Below are 26,881 nucleotides of genomic sequence, written 5' to 3'. Positions count from 1 at the left end.
CCCGCGCGGACTCACATGAAGTCCTACCACCAGTAATACACTCATTTAACACAAAGCACATGTAAAGTTATTCTAAAGTAAATTCAGTGCCATTCATGGTTAGCGGGGGTTGAGCGATAATTGTCGACTCCCTATTCCGCAAACCCGCGATGAATCGCATTCATTAGTACACTAAATACAAGCCCCTTTATTACGGTTCGACGTTGGCTGAGTCGTGTGACGTTTCCGGAACCCATTTTAATTGGAATTGAGATTATTAATGCGCGATTATTAAAAGTGGTTCTTTTAAATATGATATTATTATTATTTTTGAAGTTATACTTCTTTAGGCGCGTTATGAAAAAATGATGATAGTGAAATTTTACAATGCGCGCGCACCGTGACACAAAATTAACAGAATGAACCTGTCCACTAAATCGCTCATTACAATACGACCGACGTAGCTTGGCGAGTCTGAATATAGCCGCAGGTGAACTTTCCGAACCGTACCGAGAATTACCGAATTTATACGATGTCAAGAAAAGGGATGTCCAATATGTGTGTTTGAGGATGTTGTTTAATCGATTTTTTTTCAAATTGATTAAAATTTAAATAAATAAAAAAGAAATAAATTTAATAAAAATAAAGTATAACTTCTTACGCGCGTACATAAGTACACGCACCCCTTTTTTATTGCACAGATGGGTGGACGAGCTCACCACCTGGTGTTAAGTGGTTACTGGAGCCCATAGACATCTACAACGTAAATACCGCCACTCACCCTGAGACATGAGTTCTAAGGTCTCAGTTTTTACAGTACAAAGGCTGCTCCGCTCTTAAGCCGAAACGCATTACTGCTTCATGGCAGAAATAGGCATAGCGATGGTGCCTACCCGTGCGGGTCTATTTTTTTTGCCCGCTACGATTTTTTTACACGATGTTATTCCTTCACCGTGGAAGTGATTTGTGAAAATTAAGTAAGGTAGGCAGCGGCTTGGCTCTGCCCCTGGCATTGCTGAAGTCCATGGGCGACGGTAACCACTCACCATCAGGTGGGCCGTATGCCCGTCTGCCTACAAAGGCAATAAAAAAAAAAAAAAAAGTATGTATATTGTTAGATTTTTTTATCTGTCTGCAGGATTCTAACACCGGCACGGTCGCATCGCTCGATACGAATGCACCGGGTTTCTTATCATTTAGGGCTTTTCACAGTCTCCTGTGTGGTGAATTAGTAATTCCTTCCATAATAATTCCATTTCACTACGTTTGCCGCTAGGGCGCTGTTCCAACTTCATACAAATTTGAGTTAACTTTTACGCGAACGAGAACGTTAAAAAACTCGCACTAAGCACACTGATTACTATCACATGCCTTTCTTGGAATGAGACTTGAGAAACAGTATTTAGTCTGAATCCTATAGTAATAACTTACCACCAGCTGAACCATGAAATTATGAATTCTTAGAACTAACGAGCGACCCGCCCTCGCTTCGCTTCGGAAACATTAAATTTTATTATTGATAGGCGAAGCCCGCCATGTTGCGCGCGGTACGACAATAACTGCGGGTGACGCCGCGGGGCGAAGCTAGTCTAAAAATAGTAGCCTAAGTTACTCCTTATATCATCAGATACCTATTAGTGAAAGTCTCATCAAAATCGGTCTAGCCGTTCCAGAGATTAGCCGGAACAAACAGACAGACAGACAGACAAAAATTGTAAAAAATGTAATTTTTGTGTATGTACCGTATATATATGCATATGCATTTGGTAAAAAGCGGTTATTTCAATATTACAAACAGACACTCCAATTTTATTTATCTATATATTAATACGTGAAGCAAAAACTTTGTATCCCTTTTTACGAAAATTGTGCGGACGGAGGAGTATGAAATTTTCCACACTTATACAGAATATAGAGAAGAAGTGCACAATGCTAATATTTTTCAAAATAATGCATAAAAGATACATTACCCCAATAAAGTAAACATTACACACACTACATACCATGTATTTGACGCACACACGCATGCATACTATTTATTATCAAACTTTTGTTCTTGACGTCTGTTGTCAAATTGAGAATATATGTAGATTAAATTTGTTAATATTTTTTATAGTGTGTAGTCTTGGCGAAATTTGTGATTATAGAAATATAAAATACAATCATAATAGTGTACAAACTTACAATTCCAATTAGGTAATTATAGTCGAATTTCGACTACTGCGGGACCTCTAGTAGATAGAAATGGTTTAAAATCCTTACGTTTTTTTCTGTTGCAGGTACCTCAAACGCAAATACAACATGTTATAACGTGAAAACGACTCATTTGTAATCGAGTGTCACGAAATAAAACGTTAAAAATATTTAGTTTAAAAAAAAAAAAAACAAAAAAATTAATAGAACAATGGGTTGCAATACTAGTTCGGAAGCGAAAAACGAAAAAAACAATCAAAATGAACAGAAGGCACAGAATAACGAGAATAAAGCCAATAACGCTACGGGTGAGTACAGAAAGCGTACTTAGTTAAAAGATAATGTAAATTCACGATAATTGAGGCCTGTAAAATCAAAGGCAGCTAAACGCCATAGTGTCGTAAAATGTATTAACAATGGCTCTATCTTGTTTAGTTAGTTGAACATGCTTTAGTGTTTTCATGTTATAACAAATGCAGCTAAACCTCTAACAAATTCAGTTCAAAAAAGTTAACTTTTTTGAACTGAATTTGTTAGAACTGAATTTGTTAGAGGAATTTGTTAGAGGTAGAGAGGAGGTAAGTTTACTCTGTATTAAGTACTAATAAACGAAGTTTTGTCATTTAAAATTCAGATTATTAGTAATATTCTCATTCTTTATAAATCTGCTTTAAAATAAAGAATATCGTAGCTATACCAACAAAGTTATTTCAGATTCTCAAACCGGGAGTGTTATCAACACTGGTCCTAGCAAGAGCAGTACTTCGATGGATCAGGAGGATCCGTAATGACGTGTTTAGGGCCGATTTTTTTAGTTTACCTGAATATTTGACAGATTTGGATATAGCTGCCTTTGATTTTATAGGCCTCAATTCTCGTGTTTGTTCATGTCATCAAAGGTTTTGGAGTTTATTCGAAAGACCTTAATTATTTTTAGAGGTTAGCGCCATCTATGCGACAACCTTTGAAACAATGAGATACAAACAAAATGTTAATTTTAGTTATGAAATTTTTTGTCCGTTCTAGTTGTGAAAATCGTTCAGAGATGGCGCTGAATGTTCAAGTCGAGCACTGTGAGGACACGGAAAACTTTCTAATAAAAAATTATAACAACTTTTTGAGCCACGACCTCTGCTCCGTTTAATTTTTATAATTATTTTTTTATCTCTTAATTTGCTATGGGTGATCTCAACGCTAACTAGAGAGACACAGTTGAAGTTTTTTATTATTAATGAGGGATTACTGGTAGCCCGGAGTCCTTTTAAGTTTCACCAGGACAGGTGGGCGAGCAAACACTCAACCAGGAGGGGAGGTTGACGTCTCAACTATACAGTAACACAGGAATAGGCCACCGATTATGGTACCATTTTGTATTGGTTCTTGTTTTTACCGGGCCTTACTGGACTGTCGGATTACTAATGAAGTTAGAAAGTTCTTATTAACGAAGGCGTTGTCACTTTAATATTGTCAACGCCATCCACTAACTACTTAAAACCAGGTAATCCGTGAGACTATCTGAACTACACTAACACACTTTAAATATTTCAAATAAGACATAAATTGAAAGAGCTGAAAAGTATTTTAGTACCTTTTGATGTTAAAAAGGACATTGAATACAAATATGTATATATCTTTTTGGACGGCAAAATCTCATGTTTCACCCATCCCGATAGCTCGGAGTTCGCGTGCCGCCCCCGATTTTTACAACACCCATAAATTATTCTCACTTGAATAATTCCTCGATTTATATGTAGCCGACAAGTTCTATTTGGTTTCCGTATGAATATATACTTACAAATCGGTCATACGCGCCCTCCCTCGCTTGCGCGGAGAACGGATATTGTATAGTCCGTCAAATGTGGCCTAATACGCGAGACAGTAGGCAGAGCGGTCATTTTTAGACTCCGGCCGACAAAAAGAATCGAAGGAAGTAAACAAATAAAAAAAATATCGTGGGACACCGGATAGGAACGAAGTTCCTTATTATAAAAATATTAATTTTAAGTTCTATAGGGTATACATTTTTAATTATGATTTTTTTATTGATAAAAAAAAAACTACTTTACAAAAGTTATCAACTTTATTTTATTCACAATGATTTATAAAAAATATATAATAATAATAATATACAAAGAAATAGCTATTTATATGAATAATAATAATAACCGTCATCATGTAGACTATACATTAGACACTGTATAGCCATCACACTAAGACTATACATAAATAATAAACATCTTACGTTACGGACGTTTTTTCCCGGTTAGGGTACTCCTTCGCATCGTCCCATAAGGAACTTCTTTCCAAAAATCCTACAAGCGTACCAAGCTATATTTAATAGACAATAGGATTAAGAAGTTTGTTGGCGATACTGCTTCTTAGAGTTGCAGCGAGGTGAGAATTTACTGATGTTGCATGAAATTATAAAGGCAAGGGCAATTATTACAAGGGCAAAAATAAAACCTCTCGACGTTCACTTCTGAAATTGAACTTTAAACTTACTGGTTTTTTTTTAAAACGTGTGCTTCTCGGTACTTCTGATATAAATGATAACTTAAGCTAATCTAAGTTGAACTAATTAATATTGAAGTTAATTACTTAAATACGCTAATGTAAGGAAAATTGTAACATAAATTGAAAAAGATATATAAATAGTTAGGAGTTACATACTTTCTCAGTACCGCTGTCGTGTGCGTGAGAGAAAGGGACGCCAGACAAACTGGCGCCGTAACGTAACGCGCGTTACGTAACCCTCCCATAAGAAGTTATCACTTCAAAAACTTACAATATCACAAGTCACAAATTTTTTCATAAAATAAATATTATCACAGATTCCAAAAATGAAATCCCATAGGGTTTTTGTGAAAAAATTATACGCATTATCAACAATGTATATGTTACTTACTACTAACTTCCTCTAAAACCACGAACATTCTTCCCTAATCTGATGTCAATATTGATACCAAAATAGTGTTTAAATGTTCAAAAATTTTCCTTAAATTTGTCTAAGCATATTTTAACTATAAGTACATAACTATATATTATGATTTTTAATTATGTTTTTCCTTTGATCTCATTTTAATTTCACGTTTAATTTTAATTAGTGTTTTAAAGAAGACCTTATTTTCTTGACGCAAAAGGCATTATCGTTTATAGGTATAGCTCGAGTTTATTAGTGTAGAAATTAATATGCCTTAGATGCCAAATGTAAGAGACTGAAAGTAATAGGGTGCAGAAGAAGAGAGAGAGAGACAGAGAGAGAGATAGAGAACGAAATAAACAAACCTATTATTAAAACCTTCAAACGCCATTCTTTGCTGTAGTTTGTACAAAAAAGATAAAGAACTTACACACGAATCATATCAGACGATCGTATAGACATTGTACATTCGATTATTGATATTCACTATATTCAAAACATTTAATCTCGATTTTAATTTACACGTAGCATTGAAGAGTTCTTGTAAGCATTGGACGGCCGTTCCAGAAGAGAATTGAGAATTCGACTTTATGTGTGAAGATTGGTATTCAAGTTGATATCATGATTCGGTCATCACACAACACTCGATGGCTTTTGAACTCAGCCATCTATATAGTCCAGTAAAAAAAATCTATGAAAAAATCAAATGAATACACTCTCTCTCTCTCTCTCGTATTCAACGGTATTCCCGCTGGGGCTTTAGTTCCATCAGATTTTCCTTCGTAAATATTGTATGATACAATCCAAGTCACAGATTGACTTCATGATTTCTGGGGGAATGCTCTCACGAATCGTGGGGATATTCGAGGGTGTAATTTGCAATTCATAAGTAAACTTATTCGTAATAGAATTAAGTAGGTTTTACTTTAAACACAAAAATGAATGTATAAAATTAGAATGAGCGGAGTTCGTGGAAATCACGATGTCAGTGTTGGCTGCAAGTTAGGACGTGAAGCTAGCACGTCATTTCGGAACTTCCCGATCCACTAACGGTGATTTTAGGTACCTCAAGCACCGGTCATCGTTCTCGTCTAACCCGTCGCTTACGATGAAGGGCTCGACGAGTAAATTAACCTACACACAGCCCACTGAGTTTCTCGCCGGATCTTCTCAGTGGATCGCGTTTCCGATCCAGTGGTAGATTCTGCGAAACACGGCTCTTGCTAGGGTTCATGCTAGCAACTCAGGTTTGGGCCCCGTGAGCTCACCTACGTGTTAGGGCGATGCTGAAATAGCCTCTCAAGGCTATCAGCATAGGTAGGAAAAAAAAGTGAAGCTAGTCTCCTATTTGCTCAAACTCGAAGACAATCTAAATAAGAGGAATTATCTGACTACCAGTGAATATAAAAAAGAAGAAATTTGATATTTATAATGCGGCCCGTCCTATTTATGCCAAACATCTACGCAGCATGATAAGATATGCTGCGTCAATTACACATAACGTGGGGTTTGCCTTTAGGCAAGAAGAAGAAACCCTGACTACCATCGGAAGGGGTGAACCAACTGGTGGTGAACCTCTTGTGAGTCCGCACGGGTAGGTAGCACCACCCCGCCTATTTCTGCCGTGAAGCAGTAATGCGTTACGGCTTAAAGGGTGGGGCAGCCGTTGTAACTATACTGAGACCTTAGAACTCATATCTCAGGGTGGGTGGCGGTATTTACGTTGTAGATGTCTATGGGCTCCGGTAACCGCTTAACACCAGGTGGGCTGTGAGCAATAAAAAAATCCGGAATTGGAAGCAAATTTTAGATGCAAAAAATCAATTACTTGTTTGCGCCAAAGTAGATTTGTGCTATTAAATTTTGTAAGAAATTCTACCTCTCTCAGTATCGAACCACATCTGAATCATATGACAATCAAATAAATCTTAGTTATCAGACAAAGGGCAATCCGAATAAATATATAACTCGGCTAGACCAATTCATATACAGATTGAATAAATAATATATCCAAGTCAAGACCGTGAATATGTAGCCTTTGTCTACGAAGCATCTACGGTTTTTCGTAGAGAACGCTACGCGGTGCTACGATGTACAGGCTTAATAAATTAGAAAATGAATTATGTATGTTGTTTTTTATTAATGTAACAATTGAAAAGTATTATTTTATGAATTATTCGAATTGTTTTTCTGATTTTCAAATACGCACGTAAATGAATTAATAGAGACACTTAATTCTCAATTCGAATCTATACTAGGCGCGTTGTCGTCACAAAAGTACACGAAAATCTATATATTAACTAGCTGACCCAGCAGACTTCGTAGTGTCTCAATCGATAAATAAAACACCTAAACTTTTGTATAAAATAAACTTAAAACAAACAGAAGGAATCCGTCCGACGGAGGACACATGAAAGGAAAAATAAATGTAATTATTTTTATTTAATTCCGAGCATTTTCATATTTATCTACCTTTTAAACCTTCTCTGGACTTCCACAAATAATTCAAGACCAAAATTAGCCAAATCGGTCCAGCCGTTCTCGAGTTTTAGCGAGACTAACGAACAGCAGTTCATTTTTATATATATGTATCTATCTATTCTGGGCGCGTTGTCGTCACAAAAGTACACGAAAATCTATATATTAATACGTAAAGCAAAAATTTTGTGCCCCTTTTTACGAAAATTGCGCGGACGGAGGAGTATGAAATTTCCCGCACATAAAGAGATTACAGATAGAGAGTGCAGAATGCAAAATAATTTTTCAAATTTACGTATCGTTTGGAACCTCTGGGTCTGTGGAGGGACTTCGGTTCCCTCTGTATTCTGTACCGTATGTTCCATGAGAAGTGCTCTGAGGAATTGTTCGAGATGACACCGACATCTCGTTTTTACCATCGCACCGCCCGCCACCGGAGTAGAGTTCATCCATACTACCTGGATCCACTAAGTTCATCCACAGTGCGTTTCCAGAGATCTTTTTTGCCACGTACCATCCGGCTATGGAATCAGCTCTCCTCCACGGTGTTTCCCAAGCTCTATGACATGTCCTTCTTCAAACGAGGCTTGTGGAGAGTATTAAGCGGTAGGCAGCGGCTTGGCTCTGCCCCTGGCATTGCTGACGTCCATGAGCGACTGAAAACACTCACCATCAGGTGGGCCGTATGCTCGTCTGCCTATACAGCAATAAAAAAAAAAAACGTACAAAAATACATTAAATCAATAAGAAAAACATTACACGCACTACCATATATTTAGCACACCCGCACGCACGCATATATACTCTTTTGTTTACTGATTATGTATCTGTAGTCAAATGAGAACAGAAGACTCGTATTCGGAATACAATATAAATAAATTAAAAATATCCTTCGAAACCTTTCGTCACTCGTGAAACTGCGGGGCTCTGGTCCTTTGCCGCGCGCAAGTCAAAGCAAATCGGGCGGCCGCGGAGAGAGCACGTCTCTTGAACGAAAACAATATATTAACGTCCAAATCGCGAACGTGGTTCAATCAAAAATTAAAAGACAAATAGGTGAGTCTTAATTTTTATGAATGTTTTCTTTCTGCGATCGATCTTTAAGTGTGCGTGTTCTTGAAACTCGAATAAAGAAAGACAGGCTAATTGGGTTAGAACTAATTAGTCGTGAAGGCTTCACTGTTTATATTTATAACGCGTGCATGGAAGGGTCAGAATCCCACACATTTTTTTTTTTTCATCCATATTACGAATATACGACGTCATTATAATGGGGCTCCGGTTAGCTGTGCATGTTTGTCGACGATGCAATTTTACATCGATTTCTTTAATAGCTTTCGCGTTGAAAATTTTTTTTTTTAAAGTAGTCAAATTCGGGCAGGCTCCAATCTGACTATGGTTAATTGTAGGAAAAACTATTAGCGCGCCACCTTTAGTTTGTTAATGGTACCATATCAGAAACCTCTTTTTTTCCTTCTTTTTTTCCTGCCTATGCTGATAGCCTTGAGAGGCTATTTCAGCTTCAACCTAACGTTTGTAGGTGAGCTCACGGGGCTCAACCGGAGAGTTGCTAACACTGACCCTAGCAAGAACAGTGCTTCGCAGAATCTACCACCGGATCGGAAACGCGACCCACTGAGAAGATCCGGTGAGAAACTCAGTGGGCCGTTTTTTTCCTTCGTATGCTGATGCCTTAAGAATCTATATGAGCTTCTCCTTGACGTGTAGGTGAGCTCACGGGGCTCAAGCCGCTAACACTGGCCCTAGCAAGAGCAATGCTTCGCAGAATCTACCACCGGATCGGAAACACGACCCACTGAGAAAATCCGCCGAGAAACTCAGTGGGCTGTGTCTATGGGTTAATTCGCTCGTCGAGCCCTTCGTCGCAAGCGACGGGTTCGACGAGGACGGTGACCGGTGCTTGTGGTACCTAAAAGCACTGTTATTGGATCGGGAGGATCCGTAATGACGTGTTTTGGGCAGAACCTTTCTCAGATTACCAACAATAAATATATCAAGTTTTATCACAATATATCATGTTTGAGTTAGGAACGCATAGCTAACAAATATTCCTGAAGTCGTCGTGGCCTATTAGATAAGACGCCCGATGCGTTCGTATCGAGCGCTGCGGCGGTACCGATGTTCGAATCCCACAGGAAGGTACAAGTTTTTTTAATGAATTACGTGCTTGACACGTTCAATAAAAATCAAATCTTCAAAGCTTATAGTTTCTATAATCACTGATATTAGGGCATCTTGTGAGCGGCACGGGTGAAGCATTGGTATATAACTAAAACTCAGATCTCATATCAGAAAGTATGAGACAGGTTAATAAATATATATTTTTTAACAAAAACAAGGTAGCTTTCTCATATTCGTAATTATCAAAAATATTATTGGCTTTTTTGGACAATACCTAACATAGGTACCCCAATAGACCGTTATGATAACACTCCAAACAGATACAAATTAGTATAATATAATATATTAGAATCACATAATAATATGCAGCAGTTCTGGGTGTATGTTATTGTTTGTATGGTATCAGTCTAAAGTACCACCACACCATCTTTTCACGTGGGTGTTATAAAAGGCCACTAAAGGATTCACTGGAGACTAGGCGATGACGTTCTTATACTTTATATATGGGCATTGCGATGGCCAATAGAAATTTACTGTTGGTAAGAACTAAGCTCGCAAAAGTAGGATCTTACTTGCTAACTTAGTTTTTCGCCGGATCTTCTCAGTGGGTTGCGTTTCGCAAAAAAAAGAGCGAAAGTACAATTTTTTTTAACCAAACTCAGTTTTTTTTTTATTGCTTTGATGGTTGGACGATGTCACAGCCCACCTGGTGTTAAGTGATTAATGGAGCCCATAGACATCTACGACGTAATATGCGCTACCCACCTTGAGATATTAGTTCTCAGACTAGACTCACAAGAGGTCCTTACCACCAGTACAAATTTGCTCAAGATAGTCGTTAAGGATTTTATGGCGAATATGGTTGATTCACGTATCCTACGTCAGGACGTAATAAAAATGTAATAGTTACCAAGCATTATATCGGTTTGTTTACGTATTTCGTTCTTCTGTGGCAATAAAATAAGTTTTAATTTTAATGGCGAAAATCGTGTTTTACCCTTTTGTTTGTGAGTGGTATCTTTGCGTCAATTATTCAATGCCGAAAACATGAGGCATTAGAGATAACATTATAATACCTTAGCTTTCAATAAGATTTCCTTCTTTGGCGACAGCTTCAGCCTCATCCTGTGTGGATTGGATCTATGCGCAGTGATTAAAACGCGGAGTTACCAGCAGTACATCCCATCATAAATAGAACCATTCTTCGATATTTTTTTCAAGGGATCTTTGGCTCTCGGAAAATGCTCATGTTGTATTTGTTATTTTAGCTGTTCTACACACACTCATCACTTTTAATTATTATTCTCATAATCCTCTCGCGGGTCTGCTGGAAGAGATTTCTTAAAGAAATAAGCAGTGCCTTTGTACATAATTTTCCTATTACTCTGTACTATGTCTTCTTTTTTGTGTGTACATAAATAAATAAAATAAATAAATAAATAAATGGTTAATTGTTGACCAGAGTCATACTATTAAAACTCCCGTCGCGGTATATCCTTGTATTTTCTGTTGAAGAATTTGGGGGCATTACGATCTGTGTGCAAATTTCATCCTAACTGGCTCTACAGCTTCCAGTTTTGAAGCTAGATGGAATCCCAGGCGGGGTACCATTTTTTCTAATGAAATACGTACTCAACAAATATTCACAATAGACTTCCACGGTGAAGGAATAACATCGTGTAATAAAAATCAAACCCGCAAAATTATAATTTGCGTAATTACTGGTGGTAGGACCTCTTGTGAGTCCGCACGGGTAGGTATTTCTGCCGTGAAGCAGTAATGCGTTTCGGTTTGAAGGGTGGGGTAGCCGTTGTAACTAAACTGAGACCTTAGAACTTATATCTCAAGGTGGGTGGCGCATTTACGTTGTAGATGTCCATGGGCTCCAGTAACCACTTAACACCAGGTGGGCTGAGAGCTCGTCCACCCATCTAAGCAATAAAAAATAAAAAAAACTACCCGTGCCAGCTTACCAGATCGCCCGACTTCATTTGGAGCACTTACTTACAGCACTCTGATTCTAATTACATGCAAAAACAGTGCAGAATAACTCGAAGTAGTGGTCCCGCAGTAGTCGAAATTCGACTATAATTAATTGAAATTATAAGTTTGAACATTATTATAGTTCTATTGTCAAAGACTATTTATTATACTTCTATAATAGCAGATTTCACCGAAACTACACTATAGACAAATAATATTAAAGATAAACAGTATTAACCTATTTTCAATTTGAGCGCGGACTTTAACTAACGTTTGACAATAAACAAATAGTATTGGTATATATACATATGTGTGTGTGTCAAATACATGGTAGTGTGTGTAATGTTTTTTTTTATTGATTTAATGTACCTTTTATGCATAATTTAAAAAAATATTAGCATTGTGCACTCCTTCTCTATATTCTCTATATTCGTAAGTGTGTGAAAATTTCATACTCCTCCGTCCGCGCACTTTTCGTAAAAAGGGGTACAACGTTTTTGCTTCACGTATTAGTATTAATATATAGATGACTCACGTAAGTAAAGTCGATAATGTTAAATTATTTATAACGAATGCAGCACAGACTCGTGGCTAGTCACAGAAGTGTTCGGAGCTCCACCACTAACCGACCGATCGATACATGTAATAACTTAGATTGTTTGGAGAATCCATTTGCTCCACAAACATAAGTCTGCTTTAGAAAATTCAGAGAGAGAGAGAGAGAGAAAGAGAGAGAGAGAGAGAGAGAGAGAGAGAGAGAGAACATACTTTATTGCACACCAAAATACAATTGACGTTAGAAAACAGTCAACAAGCAGATACGTTTGTACAATAAGCGGTCTTAAGCGATTTCTTCCAGGCAACCGTTCGATTATCCGAAATTCTGGGTAGATAAAGATACAGCAGGTACGTTGCGCTGTACTTATTAATTACACACTGGAGGTCCCGCAGTAGTCGAAATTCGACTACAATTAATTGTAATTGTAAGTTTGTACACTATTATGATTGTATTTTATACTTCTATTATCACAAATTTCGCCAAGACTACACTATAAAAATATTAACAAAGGCAAACAATATTTAATCTATTCTCAATTTGACAACAGACGTCAAGAACAAAAGTTTGACAATAAATAGTATGCATGCGTGTGTGCGTCAAATACGTGGTATGTAGTGTGTGTTATATTTAATTTATTGATTTAATGTATCTTTTATGCATTATTTTAAAAAAATATTAGCATTGTGCACTTCTTCTCTATATTCTCTATAAGTGTGGAAAATTTCATACTCCTCCGTCCGCGCAATTTTCATAAAAAGGGATACAAACTTTTTGCTTCACGTATTAATATATAGATTATTAAAGAAAATATATATAGGTACATACAATAACTAGATATATACCGTTAAATATGATATTAAATCACTATATGATTTATATTCCAATATACTTACATACACATAATAAATCTACAGTATGGATAAAGCGTAAACACTCACTTTGTTTTAATATTGGATTGAGTATTATTGCCTAGTTTTCAAATTAAGTATTATTTTAAACGAATCAGTAGGAAAATTTAATAACTAGACTTGAAATTTTGTAATGAGGTATTTTCCGTGCAATATCCTATGTAAATTTGTTTATGTATGATCACCGTGTAGTATGTAATGTATTTCAATTTGGGTATAAATGTACCCATAAGCTGGATATAATTGTGATAATATTATATACACGTCAGAGATAATAATATGATAGGCAGTGTGTGTTTGTATATGTTTTTTTTATTTTTTTTATTGCTTAGATGGATGGACGAGCTCACAGCCCACCTGGTGTTAAGTGGTTACTAGAGTCCATAGACATCTACAACGTAAATGCACCACCCACCTCGAGATATAAGTTCTATGGTCTCAGTATAGTTACAACGGCTACCCCACCCTTCGAACCGAAACGCATTACTGCTTCACGGCGAAAATGGACGGGGTGGTGGTACATACCCGTGCGGACTCCCAAGAGGTCCTACCACCAGTGAAAATTAGAAGTATGTCATTAATATTTTTTTTAATACAATAATTCACCAATTTGAAATCGTCGTAGCCTGAAAGATAAGACGTGTTAAGTGTTTACCGGAGCCCATAGACATTTACAACGTAAATGCCGCCACCCTCCTCGAGATATGAGTTCTGAGGTCTTAGTATAGTTACAACGGCTGCCCCACCCTTCAAACCGAAACGCATTACTGCTTCACGACAGAAATAGGCAGGGTGATGGTACCTACCCCACTACCTGGTGCGGACTCACAAGACGTCCTACCACCAGTTAATTAGAAAAGTATGTGGCTTCCAAAACCTAGCATTGTCGTACAAGCGAAATCAAATGTCTATCCAGTTAGGCCCAAAACTCTTCAAACAGATGAGGTTACTATGATTATAATTAATGGCTGCTCATATATACATATGTATAGCTGAACAGATCATTATCGCTTAAGATCAGCTCCTAGACAAATACGCATACGGGAAACTAAGTTGTGATAAAACAAAAATCATATCATAACGTCCAATTTTGAAGTCGTCGTGGCCTAAGGGATAAGACGTCCGGTGCATTCTTGTGAGCGATGCACCGGTGTTTGAATCCCAGGCGGGTACCAATTTTTCTAATGAAATACGTACTCAATAAATGTTCACGATTGACTTCCACGATGAAGGAATAACATCGTGTAATAAAAATGAAACCCGCAAAATTATAATTTGCATAATTACTGGTGGTAGGACCTCTTGTGAGTCCGCACGGGTAGGCACCACCGCCCTGCCTATTTCTGTCGTGAAGCAGTAATGCGTTTCGGTTTGAAGGGTGGGGCAGCCGTTGTAACTATACTTGAGACCTTAGAATTTATATCTCAAGGTGGGTGGCGCATTTACGTCGTAGATGTCTATGAGCTCCAGTAACCACTTAACACCAGGTGAGCTGGGAGCTTGTCTAACCATTAAGCAATAAAAAAAATTATTCATTACCGAATTTGTATTGTGTTTATTACAAAGAGAGTAAGTACTAAGTAAGCTTTTCAGTAAATTTTTGAAAATGAAATATTCGTTGGCTGAATGCAAATATCTGCGACCCAAATAACGTGGCCGGATTTTGAATGTCACAGTGGCTAGGTAGCTGCAGTCAGGCAAGATTTGACATTTGGATGATGCAGTCTTCGTATTCCATTTTTTGTTATTCTACGATTGCTTCGTGAACTGTAACTACATTGAAAATATAAAATTTTTTGTCTATTGAATCTGAATGCGGAATGTAATTATAATGATGAACGAATGAAAGGCGATTGCATGCAGCAGAGATGCGAATGTTGCGATGGATCTGTGGAGTAACGAGAATGGATAGAATACGGAATGAATATGTTAGAGGAAGTCTGAAACTGGCTCCTGGGACAGAGAAGCTGAGAAGTGCGCGTTTGGGATGGTATGGACATGTGATGAGACGAAATGAAAATTATGAGGTTGGTAAGAGAATGTTAACTATGAATGGGGAAGGATATAGAGGAAGAGGTAGACCTAAGAAGAAATGGATGGATTGCGTGAAAGACGATATGGGTAAGAGGGGAGTGAGCGAAGAAATGGTATAATATGATAGAAGAGTATGGAAGGAGAAAACATGTTGCGCCGACCCCAGGCAACTGGGAGAAGGGCAAGATAATTATGATGTAACTGTAATATTCAATGTTCAAACGTAAAAAAATAAATTAATGTATACGTTAACTGAGAACTTTGACAAATAATGTGCTCAACACTTCTCTTCTTTTTCTCCACCTAATCCCTCTCGGTGGGGTCGGTACAACGAATTTTTCTATTCCATTCTCTTCTATCAGTCGTCATCTCAACACTCACTCCTCTCTCTCTCTCTCATATCGTAATTAACACACTCCATCCAAGTCTTCTTCGGTCGACCTTTTCCCCCTCTACCTTGCACTACCATTTCCATACAACTTCTAGTCACATGCGTCTCGTCTCTACGCATCACATGTCCATACCACGCTATCCGCTAACCGTCCGCTCTTTAACTGTTCAACTAAGCTAAGTTCTCAACACTTATATAAACCAAATCATAAGACTGAAGTTAGAGAGAGATAGAGAGAGAGAGAATACACTTTATTGCACACTAAACAGAAAGACACGAAACAGAATTTACATTAAAAAACAGTCAAAAAGCAGATACATTTGTACAATAGACGGTCTTATCGCTAAAAGCGATCTCTTCAAGACAACAGTTTCATTTACAGAAATTCTGGAAAATACAAAAATATAGCAGGTATGTTGCGGTGTATTATAGACAATACCTTATTATAGAAAATATATACATACATACAATAAACAGATATATACCGTTTACATATAAGTTAGCTTAATAGAATATGGGTCGACCAGTTCACGATCCACTTGGTTTTAAAGAATAACCAGCGTTCAAAATATATGAGAGCCTCTTTGTATCTTTCGTTTATTGGCGGCAGGATTACCTAAGATATTAGTACTATCCGACAAGACCTATGATGGACCATGCGAACGATAGCAGTTTAGGGGGTAATTAAAAGAATTTCAGAATGAGAAAGTAAATGTGAAGAAGATTCTGTACAACAATAGATTTTAAGAAGTTTCGAAGTGATAAATTCTTATGGGAGGGTAAACCGTTTGGTTACGTAACGCGTTACGGCGCCAGTATGTCTGGCTTCCCTCTCTTTCACACATACGGTAGCGGTGAAACACATTAATAAAAGGTTTTATTTTTATATAGTTATTTTCTTTATTGTATGTGTGTGTTTTAGTTTAATATATGTTGGTATGACTGCACTTCATATTTTTTTTTTTTTTTTTTTTTTTTTTTTTTTTTTTTTTTTTTTTTTTTTTATGGCGCTGGGTAGTTTTTAAGATACTCGTACTCTCCACTGCGGCTACCGGTTGGTGTAACGATTACCGTTACAGCGGTACCGAGAACGTAACTATTTATATATCTTTTTCAATTTTCGTCACAATTAGTATACAGGGGATTTCGGGGGCGATAAATCGATCTAGCTACGATTTATTTTCAGAAAATGTTGTTTTATTCGTGTTTTCAATAATCCTCTTCCAGACATCTATTGGCGAATAATAATACTATTTTTAAAGACACAATAACACTAAAGGTATCGTCTAGTATCATCGTCTAGTATATTATAATACATAAAATTTAGGCAATAATCTAAGCTTTTCTCAAGTTTAACAATTTCAATATTAAATAGTTCAACTTAGATTAGATTAAGATATCACTTCTGCGGACGTCTCATGACGCGGACGTTTTTTATAAGACTACAAATTTAATTAATCTTTAAGTTATGTTTCTGCACGCCCCCTACACTATGGTGCAGTTAATTTCACCCTGTCAAATGTAAATTCAGGCCAGTATTACAATTGTACGCCCGTTGTAGCATTATTTGTGTTTCAAAATGCTACCCAACTCGCTTTGATATTAATATTATACTATGGCGCAATGTGGCCATGATATTTACCGTTTTCACGGGACGACTTGTGAAAACGGGATTAATTTTTTATTTTTATTATTAAGATGGATGAATGAACTAACGGCCAACCTGGTGTTAAGTGATTAACATGTAATTGGCCCGTGAATAACGTAAATGCCACCCATCTCAAGACATGAGTTCAAGTCCCAGTTTTATCACAATACATCGACCGCCCCACTCTTCAACCCGAAAAGCGTTACTGCTTCACGGCAGAAATAAGCAGAGCTGTAGTATCTGCCCGTGCGGACTCATAAAACGTTCTATTACCAGTAAAAAATAAATAAACCAAAATACCAGTAAATAAAGAATAAAAAATTAGTTTCGTAATGTAACAATTTGTTGTCATCTCAAACCACAACCAGCCACAGCGGAATGAGCTTCAGCATTCCTGCCGTACATCAAAAGATATGGAGACAACATTCTGAGACCTAAGATCTCTCAAGTGTAGGCATACCTTTGAAGGATCCTGGTCTCTTTAAGCTGGACGGTCACTGTGGGATTTCATACATAGGACACGCTAAGATATACATATCTGTCACAGTTAAGGACATATCGAGGATGTCAAGAACAATTGCGACCACAAGTCTGTAGTTTGTCTACACGCTCCGGACAGCGATACCGACCATTTCATAAGTTTCGATAAATTCCAAGAAGTCGTCGTGGCCTAAAGGATAAGACGCCCGGTGCATTCGTCTTGAGCGATGCACCGGTACTCGAATCCCGCAGGCGGGTACCAATTTTTTTATTGAAATACGTACTTGACAAATGCTCACGATTGACTTCCACTGTGATGGAATAACATCGTGTAATAAAAATCAAAATCGCAAAATGATAATTTGCATATTTACTGGTGGTAGTACGTCTTGTGAGTCCGCACGGGTAGGTACCACCACCTTGCCAATTTCTGCCGTGAAGCAGTAAAGCGGTTCGGTTTGAAGGGCGGGGCAGCCGTTGTAACTATACCGAGACCATAGAACTCATATCTCAAAGTAGGTGTCGGCATTTACGCTGTACATGTCTATGGGCTCCGGTAAATACTTAACCTCAGGTGGGCTGTAAGCTCGTCCTACAATTTTAAGAACATATATTAATTCGACGTGTGGGTATGTGAGGGCCATCGAAAAAAAACCCAACTTTAATAGAGAAGATGGTTGACAATAGTGACAATTAAAAGTCAACTCATACAAACAGCCAGACCTCAAAATGAGATTAGTTCGCTCTTTGTTTAATAAAACATATAAGTCTAGAAGTATTTTTAATACGATATTATTAGCTTCATACGTATTTTAGTATGTAAAGGAATCTTTGAACATGATTTTGACCCCCTTCAAAACGTCGGATAAACTCCAAATTTGGCATACTTATTAAGGACCGATGACAATTTAATATTTTAAACAGTTTGATCCGTTATTCTTACTAGGATAATCAGGATTAGCGATTTTTTGTTTTCCTGAGACCCGGAGTGTCTGCGTCAATCATCAAAGTAACCCTTCTACTCATATCTGTTCATAAAATATTTATAGCTATTGAAACTATGCACCCCACGCTTTTTTTACAGTAAAATCATTTTTTCTTTTACACTATTTTTAATTCAAATTTAATAAAATTTATTTTCTACTTTTTAGATGGATTTTCTATAAAAGCGTATTTTTTAGCTTTATTTAAACATTTTAAACTATTATTTTTATAGACAAATAGACTGTAGATAGGAGAATAATCAAATGTCAAAGAAAAGCACCATCGTCGTTCATGAGTGAGAAAATTATTTGAAATGACGCAAATCAAACAATGACAGTAAAAACTCCGAGACTAAATCATAAAAGTAGCTTTAATTACGTCTGGCTCTCGCGAGAACCGCAGAAAACACTATTATATGCTATAACCAATAGAATAAAATATGATGATTGCAAACAAACAAAAAAAACCTATCAAAATCAACGATACACACCGAACAAAAGTAAATCAAAATATTCCATTACATTCGCAGTTCCTAAATTCCTAAACAGGAAAAGAGTGAATGAAATAGGAAAAAGAAATACGCGGATGCTCAGCGCGAGGACTCGCGAAGTTACAATAACATTCCTCTAACGATCTCAGTGTGACTGTGGGAAATCGTTTTCTGTTCGATATGGCATAGTCGGTTTATCTATATTCTACGGAAGTTTGTGCCGAATGATTGATCGATTTAATTCTGAACCAGCACTGAAATAGTCTTCAAAACGGAATATTTGAAATGGCACACTTCCACATTGTTACGCCGGTAAGAGTAACGCCATTTATCGCCGAATAATAGTATGATTATCAAAGGATCTAGTAACACCTAGAACGATCGAGAAGTACAACGCCATCTATTGTCAGATATCGGAAACACAATACTAGAGATGTGTGGAATATTCTCGATAATTCTCGGGATGTAGTATCGACTATAAAAGTGTTGCAGAGATGGCACGGAGTCAGTTAGTAATCGGAACTAATTGAAGCGAAACAGCGAACGGATCACCTGAAGCGAAGCGAAAGAAGCGAATTAAGGATTTTAGACTTTTTGTGAAGTGTTTTAGGTGTTATAGTGTTGAATACAGTGTTAACTTGTACTTTGGTGAAATATTTTTATTTATCCCGAACCTCAGCGCATAAAAATACTATACTAAAAATATTATCTACTAACTGCTATTCGTTTTCGGGTAAAGTGGCCAAATCGTGTAGCGCAATTATAAGCGAGGAAAGACGAAAAGAAGGCCAATTTTCAATTCGCCACAGCCCTATTATCTGTAAATACTGCTTTAAACTCACACAAAGTGCTTCAAGTCGATCAATCTAGTGATGTAATGGCCCGTAATAAACTGAGATTGGTTTAACAGAATACCGATATAGCTAGAACCCATTAGAAGTTCCTTTCGCGTACCGTTGTCTCGGTTTTCGTGTTCACTGGTAGGTTTTTCAGTTGTCTATTTCAAATTACGCGCTTAGATTCAAGACGTAGAGCAGTAATTGGATTGGATGCTCATTGAAATGGTCATGAGCAGCCGTGATCATCATTGGCTAAGAGTGAAGTGTTGTAAAACTACCCGCCTAACTACCTGTTAATTTACCACGTACAATATTGGAATATTTTTAAGGTGATTTAGTCCGATGAGTATTAAGAGTATGTTGCAAAAGATGTGACAATAAAAACCAGCAGCGTAACGACAAGTTCTTTTATTTGTGCGAGAATGCAGAAAGCAGGTAGAAATGGCTGGCATGGCTTGTTTTATTAACACTATCCCCCCTTCGTTGGCTTTGGCTGGCGGCGGCGGCGGTGGCGGTGGCGGAAGGGGGCGTGTTAATATGGCTTGGCGGCTTGGCTGGCGGCAGGGCATGACAGCTGACGTCACGTCCGTTACAAGTATTAAGTTTTATAGTGTAGTGTAAGTGAGGAATAGTTGACGATGATACCATCATCTCGTTTTTACCATCGCACCGCCCGCCAGCCCGCCCGTAGTAGAGTTCATCCATACTACCTGGAGAAACTGCGGTCATCCACAATGCGCTTTTTATTTATTTATTGCTTAGATGGCTGGGCGAGATCACAGCCCACCTGGTGTTAAGTGGTTACTGGAGCCCATAGACATCTACAACGTAAATGCGCCACCCACCTTGAGATATAAGTTCTAAGGTCTCAAGTATAGTTACAGCGGCTGCCCCGCCCTTCAAACCGAAATTCATTACTGCTTCACGGCGGAAATAGGCGGGGCGGTGGTACCTGCCCGTGCGGACTCACAGGAGGCCCTACCACCAGTAATTACGCAAATTATAATTTTTGCGGGTTTGATTTTTATTACACGATGTTATTCCTTCACCGTGAAAATCAATCGTGAACATTTGTTGAGTATGTATTTCATTAGAAAAATTGGTACCCGCCTGAGATTCGAACACCGGTGCATCGCTCAACACGAATGCACTGGACGTCTTATCCGTTAGGCCACGATGACTTACAGAGATCGCGATTCCAGAGATCTTTTTTAACACGTACCATCCGGCTTTGGAATGAACTCCCCTTCACGGTGCTTCCCGAGCGCTATGACATATCCTTCTTCAAACGAGGCTTGTGGAGACTACTCAAGGGTAGGCAGCGGCTTGACTTTGCCCCTGGCAGTTCTGGAAGTCCATGGCCGACGGTAACCACTCACCATCAGGTAGGCCGTATGCTCGTCTGCCTACAAGGGCAATAAAAAAGAGTTGATGTACATAATATGTGCGTATTATATTCCTTTGTTCACTCTCCACTTATAAGTGATTTTGATGGTGGAAATATGTTTGGTTATTTTTTAGATATTTTTTAAATATTATATGTTTATTTTTTAGTATTGGTTTCCCAAATAAATAAATAAATAAAAAATAATAGGCAGAAGCATAAAGAAGGAAAAGAGACGGAAGATACATTATAATGTTATGACAGAAAATACAATGAAGAGATAGTTTGGAATAATATTATCATGAGAAAACCGCAAGCGTCTCCCATCGACTCGACTATTCGGAAAGGTCCGATAAAACCTGTGCGTCCATGTTTATTTCAGGAGTCAATACAAGTTTGCTTACTTGCTAATTCGGGTCATTTGTCCCTTCGATGTACAACCAAGGAATATAATTATTAGTTACTACTTTTTATATTTTATTTATTGATGCACAAAACAAATTACAAAAATTACAGTACATATTGTCTAAATTGTACAAGTAGTACCTAAATCTAATCTAGATTACAATCTAAATGGTATATGCACTCAGCAAAACCGTATTAATGTACATAGCTTTGGCTATTCAAAGCAAAATTACAAATTGCAAATAAAAATTAAATTAAGAGTTCCAGGAAAAAATAACGGTATCCACATAATTAGACAACAATGCAACCAACATAAACATTATATTGATAATTAATACGTAAAGCAAAAACTTTGTACCCCTTTTTAAGAAAATTGCGCGGAGAGAGAGAGAGAGGAGTATGAAATTTTCAACACTTATAGAGAATATAGAAAATGAGTGCAGAATGTTAATATATTTTTTTAATTGTGCATTGAAAATTTATTAAATCAATAAAAAAACATTCTACATTCGTCTGAGCATTCCGACTGTTGGTCGTAGATAAAGATAAAATCTCCCAAAACACGTATCAGAGCTTAATAAAATACCGTCACTAAAACTGAGGATATAGGTTTTCACTATCGTTCTAGATACCCTTGATAAAATACATAATTAAATGCTTTAAATTCTGGTGAAATCGTCAATCGCAAATAGCCTCCACCTGGCGATTCAATGCGGGCTCCGTCACACGGCCCAATAGCGTGGAAAAACATTCGGAACAGATTAAGGACAAGGACAGATACCCGATCGGAATGCTTTTGTAATAGTGTACGGGAATTTCGTGAGGACATTGGACTAATTGTGCCCGAGCGAAAGATTCTTACACGAGAATTCGGTGTTGTCCGGGAAAACTACGCAACGAGGACGCCTATTGAAGTGTGTATACTTATATATTATATAAGTATATTATATAAGCATAGTATTTTCTACTGGTGGTAGGACCTCTTGTGGGTTCGGCGGGTAGGTACCACCGCCCTGCCTATTTCTGCCGTGAAGCAGTAATACGTTTTGGTTTGAAGGGCGGGGCAGCCGTTGTAACTATACTGAGATCTTAGAACTTATATCTCAAGGTGGGTGGCGCATTTACGTTGTAGATGTCTATGGGATCCAGTGACCACTTAACATCAGGTGGTCTGTGAGCTCGTCCACCCATCTAAGCAATAATAAAAAAACATTGCTTTTAGTATATAACCTAATTAATAGGTGTAATCTCGTATGTCTCCCTAATAAGGCGGACCACCCAGAAACATAGGCTTCTTCATAATTGTAAGCTAGGATTAAGATGATAATTAAACATGGAATACACGAGTTATGACGCGGGGTGGAGCAAAAGGCTTATTAAAAAGAAACTACAGAGCTACCGTTCAAGACAGAGGATAGTTCAAGACTAATTTATTCATAAACATGATGTGCTTATATACTATCTTACAAACAAGGGATGTTTATCTTATTCTATTTCTGGGTACGGAATACAAGGAGCATTATATTTGTTATCTAATCATTAATTACTTAAAGTAAAACAATGGAGTTCTTATTATCGTTATCGGGTTACAAAGCGGCTATTGTGTAATAGTCTGATTATGGCTACATAACTCACGCAAGAAGACGTTTTCTTTAACACCTCCCAAAGTACAACATGATATTTGCAAATAATCAATTCAATAAAATTGGACGACTAAGAAGAGCAGCATCTAGTTATGATTGGAGAAATCTAAATGCCAACCACTACCATACCAACTACCGTACGGTAAGCCGGATGATCGCAAAAGACGTGGTAGGCCCAAACTCTGATGTTTAGATGGTACGAGGGCTGCACTAAAAGTATCGGGAATGGAATATTTCCACTGTTCCTGTCATATTAAAATCTTTTTAATTGAAAACTCCTTGGTTTTAAAAATCGAATACCATTTATTTATTTTAAAAAAGATTCTCGGTCTTGTCACGAGGTTTTGTCAAACTTGTTTAGTCGTTGAGAAAATGGAATTGACTCGAGAAAATTCAAGAGCGATGATTTATTATGACTTTCGAAGTGGTTATAACACAAAAACAGTGTGTTGACCGGATGATTTCTGCATTTGGTGATGAAGCCCCATCCAAAACCACAATTTATCGCTGGTTTGCTGAGTTTCAACGTGGACGTGTCAAGCTCAGTGATGATCCCCGTCAAGGTCGTCCAAAAACTGCAGTCACCCAAGAAAACGTTGATGCTGTGCGTAAGCTGATTGAGGAAGATCGACATGTGACATACCGCGAAATTCAGGCAACTTTAGACATTGGCATGAGTCAAATACAAATAATCTTGCATGAACAATTAGGTGTAAAAAAGTTGTTTTCGCGATGGATACCGCATTCGCTCTGTGAAGAGCAAAAAGCGGCTCGCGTTACTTGGTGCGTCAGAACTCTCGAAAGATTCCACGCAGGATCCTCAAATGCTGTATACAACATTGTATCAGGTGACGAATCCTGGATATACGCGTACGAACCCGAAACAAAAAACCAGTCACGAGTTTGGGTGTTCGAAAATGAGTTAAAGCCAAAAAAAATTGTTCGTTCACGGAGTGTTGCAAAAAAAATGGTGGCCACGTTTGTCTCCAAAACCGGCCATGTTACGACTATTCCTCTTGAGGGACAAAGATCGGTTAATGCAGAATGGTATGCTAGCATTTGTTTGCCACAGGTTGTTTCTGAACTCCGTAAAGAGAACTGCAACCGCCGCATCATCCTCCATCACGACAATGCGAGTTCTCACACCGCGCACAGAACAAAAGAGTTTTTAGAGCAAGAAAACATAGAATTATTAGACCATCCGCCGTACAGACCCGACCTAAGCCCTAATGATTTCTATATTTTCCCTAAAATAAAGAATAAATTGCGTGGACAGAGATTTTCATCACCTGAAGAAGCTGTGGACGCCTACAAAACGGCCATTTTGGAGACCCCAACTTCCGAATGGAATGTTTGCTTCAATGATTGGTTCCATCGTATGGAAAAATGTGTCTAATTTCGCGGAGAATACTTCGAAAAGCAATAAATACATTTTTAAATAGTAATGTTGTGTCACTTCGTTAATTCCCGAAATTTTCAGTGCCGCCTATGTATAGAGCAGGATTATAAACGAATTAGTGTCAATAACTGGAAAGCGAATGCCATGAGTGGAAGCGTCTGGAGAGACCTATTGGATCAATATAAAGCCCACCCTGGGCTGTAAAGCCTAAGATTAATAAACACACAAAGTAAAGTTTTCCACGGCAAAGGAATAAATCGGTGCAAAAAAAAACCCGCCAAATTTGAATGCATACTTACTGGTGACGCTGTTTTTTTTATTGCAATTTGGGTGGGCGAGCTCGCATCACACCTGGTTTTGAGTGGTTACCAGAGCCCATAGACATATATAACGTAAATGCCGCCACCCACCTTGAGATATGAGTTTAAGGGTCTCAGTATAGTTACAACGGCTGCCCCACCCTTTAGCGCCCGAAACGCATTACTGCTTCACGGCAGAAATAGGCACGGTGGTAGTACCTACCCGTGCGGATTCACGAGAGGTCTTACCACCAGTCTGTTTTCGCGGAAAAGTAGTGATTCTTTTCTGTTTGAAGGTCGGAATTTGATACGATTAAAACTTCGATTGTCTCATTAGCTTTCAAGTTCTGTTATCTAAATATCTCTCGGTAAATACCAGCGAGTTTGTTCATATATCCGTTATGAAAGGAATCCATCGATTGAGTCAGCTTCGCTCCACTGACACGGGGAATGATTGGCCAGAATCAATGACTTCAAGCTAACACACGTATGAATCTAGGTTTCACAGGTCAGTAGCTCAGACCTCTATTTATATACAGATATTTCTCACGGCCGACTGAACCTTCGGTTGGAATATCTACCCCTAGTACGGGAATTTATCGTATAACCGTCCATAAAACACAAAAGTTAGCGGTGTATATGTAAAAACAACAACGTCAGCAGTTCATACCTATAAGTATTCTATCACATTCTCCCGCAGCCTCAATTTACTGGTTATAGGACGTCTTGTGAGTCCGCGCGGGTAGGTACCACCTCCCTGCCTATTTCTGCCGTGAAGCAGTAATGCGTTTCGGTTTGAAGGGTGGGCCAGCCGTTGTAACTATACTTGAGACCTTAGAACTTATATCGCAAGATGAGTGGCGCATTTACGTCGTAAATGTCTTTGGGCTCCAGTAACCACTTAACACCAGGTGGGCTGTGAGCTCGTCCACCCATCTAGCAATAAAAAAAATTTATATGATTAGAGTGGGGCCCAGACATCCAAACTGAAACTTCTGAATACCACCCTGATTTAATATCACCTATTCCACGATTTACGACCCAATATATTTACGTTCCGAAATGCGGTATATTGTATTATGCTGTTACATTTTTTGTCAGACGCGTTTCATATTATTATCGCTTAAGAATGATTTTTTGTTTTTTTTTTTACTTTTGTATTTTTAATCTTTTTACGATACGTTTGTTTAAATTTACGAGCGTTCTGACAATTTTCTGAGAATTGGCTCGTGTTTCAATTTTGATGATTATCTGTGGTTGCATTAAATCTAACGTCGCTTAGTTGTAGGTGGGTGGTAAAAAACTCTGTCTCAATAATGACGGAATAGAATATTACAATACAATGTGTTTTTTTTTTCATTTATTGCTTAGGTGGGTAAACGATCTCATGGCCCACCCGATGTTAAGTGGTTACTGGAGCCCATAGACACCTACAATGTAAATGCCGCCACCCACCTTGAGATGTAAGTTCTAAGGTCTCAGTATAGTTACAACGGCTGCCCCACCCTTCAAACCGAAACGCATTACTGCTTCAGGGCAGAAATAGGCAGGGTTGTGGTACCTACCCATGCGGATTTACAAGACGTCCTACCACCAGTAATTACGCAAATGACAATTTTGCGGGTTTGATTTTTATTACACGATGTTATTCCTTCACCGTGACAGTCAATCGTGAACATTTGTTAAGTACGTATTTCATTAGAAAAATTGGTACCCGCCTGCG

The 26,881-nt window shown here is 37.9% G+C and overlaps 1 protein-coding gene across 1 annotated transcript in view; it reads left to right on the top strand.

The window, feature by feature from the left end:
* The window catches only part of LOC114246690 (uncharacterized), a 120,693-nt gene that overhangs the window by 29,128 nt on the left and 64,684 nt on the right, over positions 1–26,881 (top strand). The window contains exon 2 of the mRNA XM_028179360.2: positions 2,259–2,480. Within this exon, the coding sequence (XP_028035161.2) occupies positions 2,384–2,480 (97 nt within the window). The 5' untranslated portion in view covers positions 2,259–2,383. The remainder of the gene's footprint in view (positions 1–2,258; positions 2,481–26,881) is intronic.

The sequence above is a fragment of the Bombyx mandarina genome, chromosome 24 (assembly GCF_030267445.1).
Source record: "Bombyx mandarina strain Sakado chromosome 24, ASM3026744v2".
Taxonomy (NCBI): domain Eukaryota; kingdom Metazoa; phylum Arthropoda; class Insecta; order Lepidoptera; family Bombycidae; genus Bombyx; species Bombyx mandarina.
This window is presented reverse-complemented; position numbering and strand designations above follow the sequence as displayed.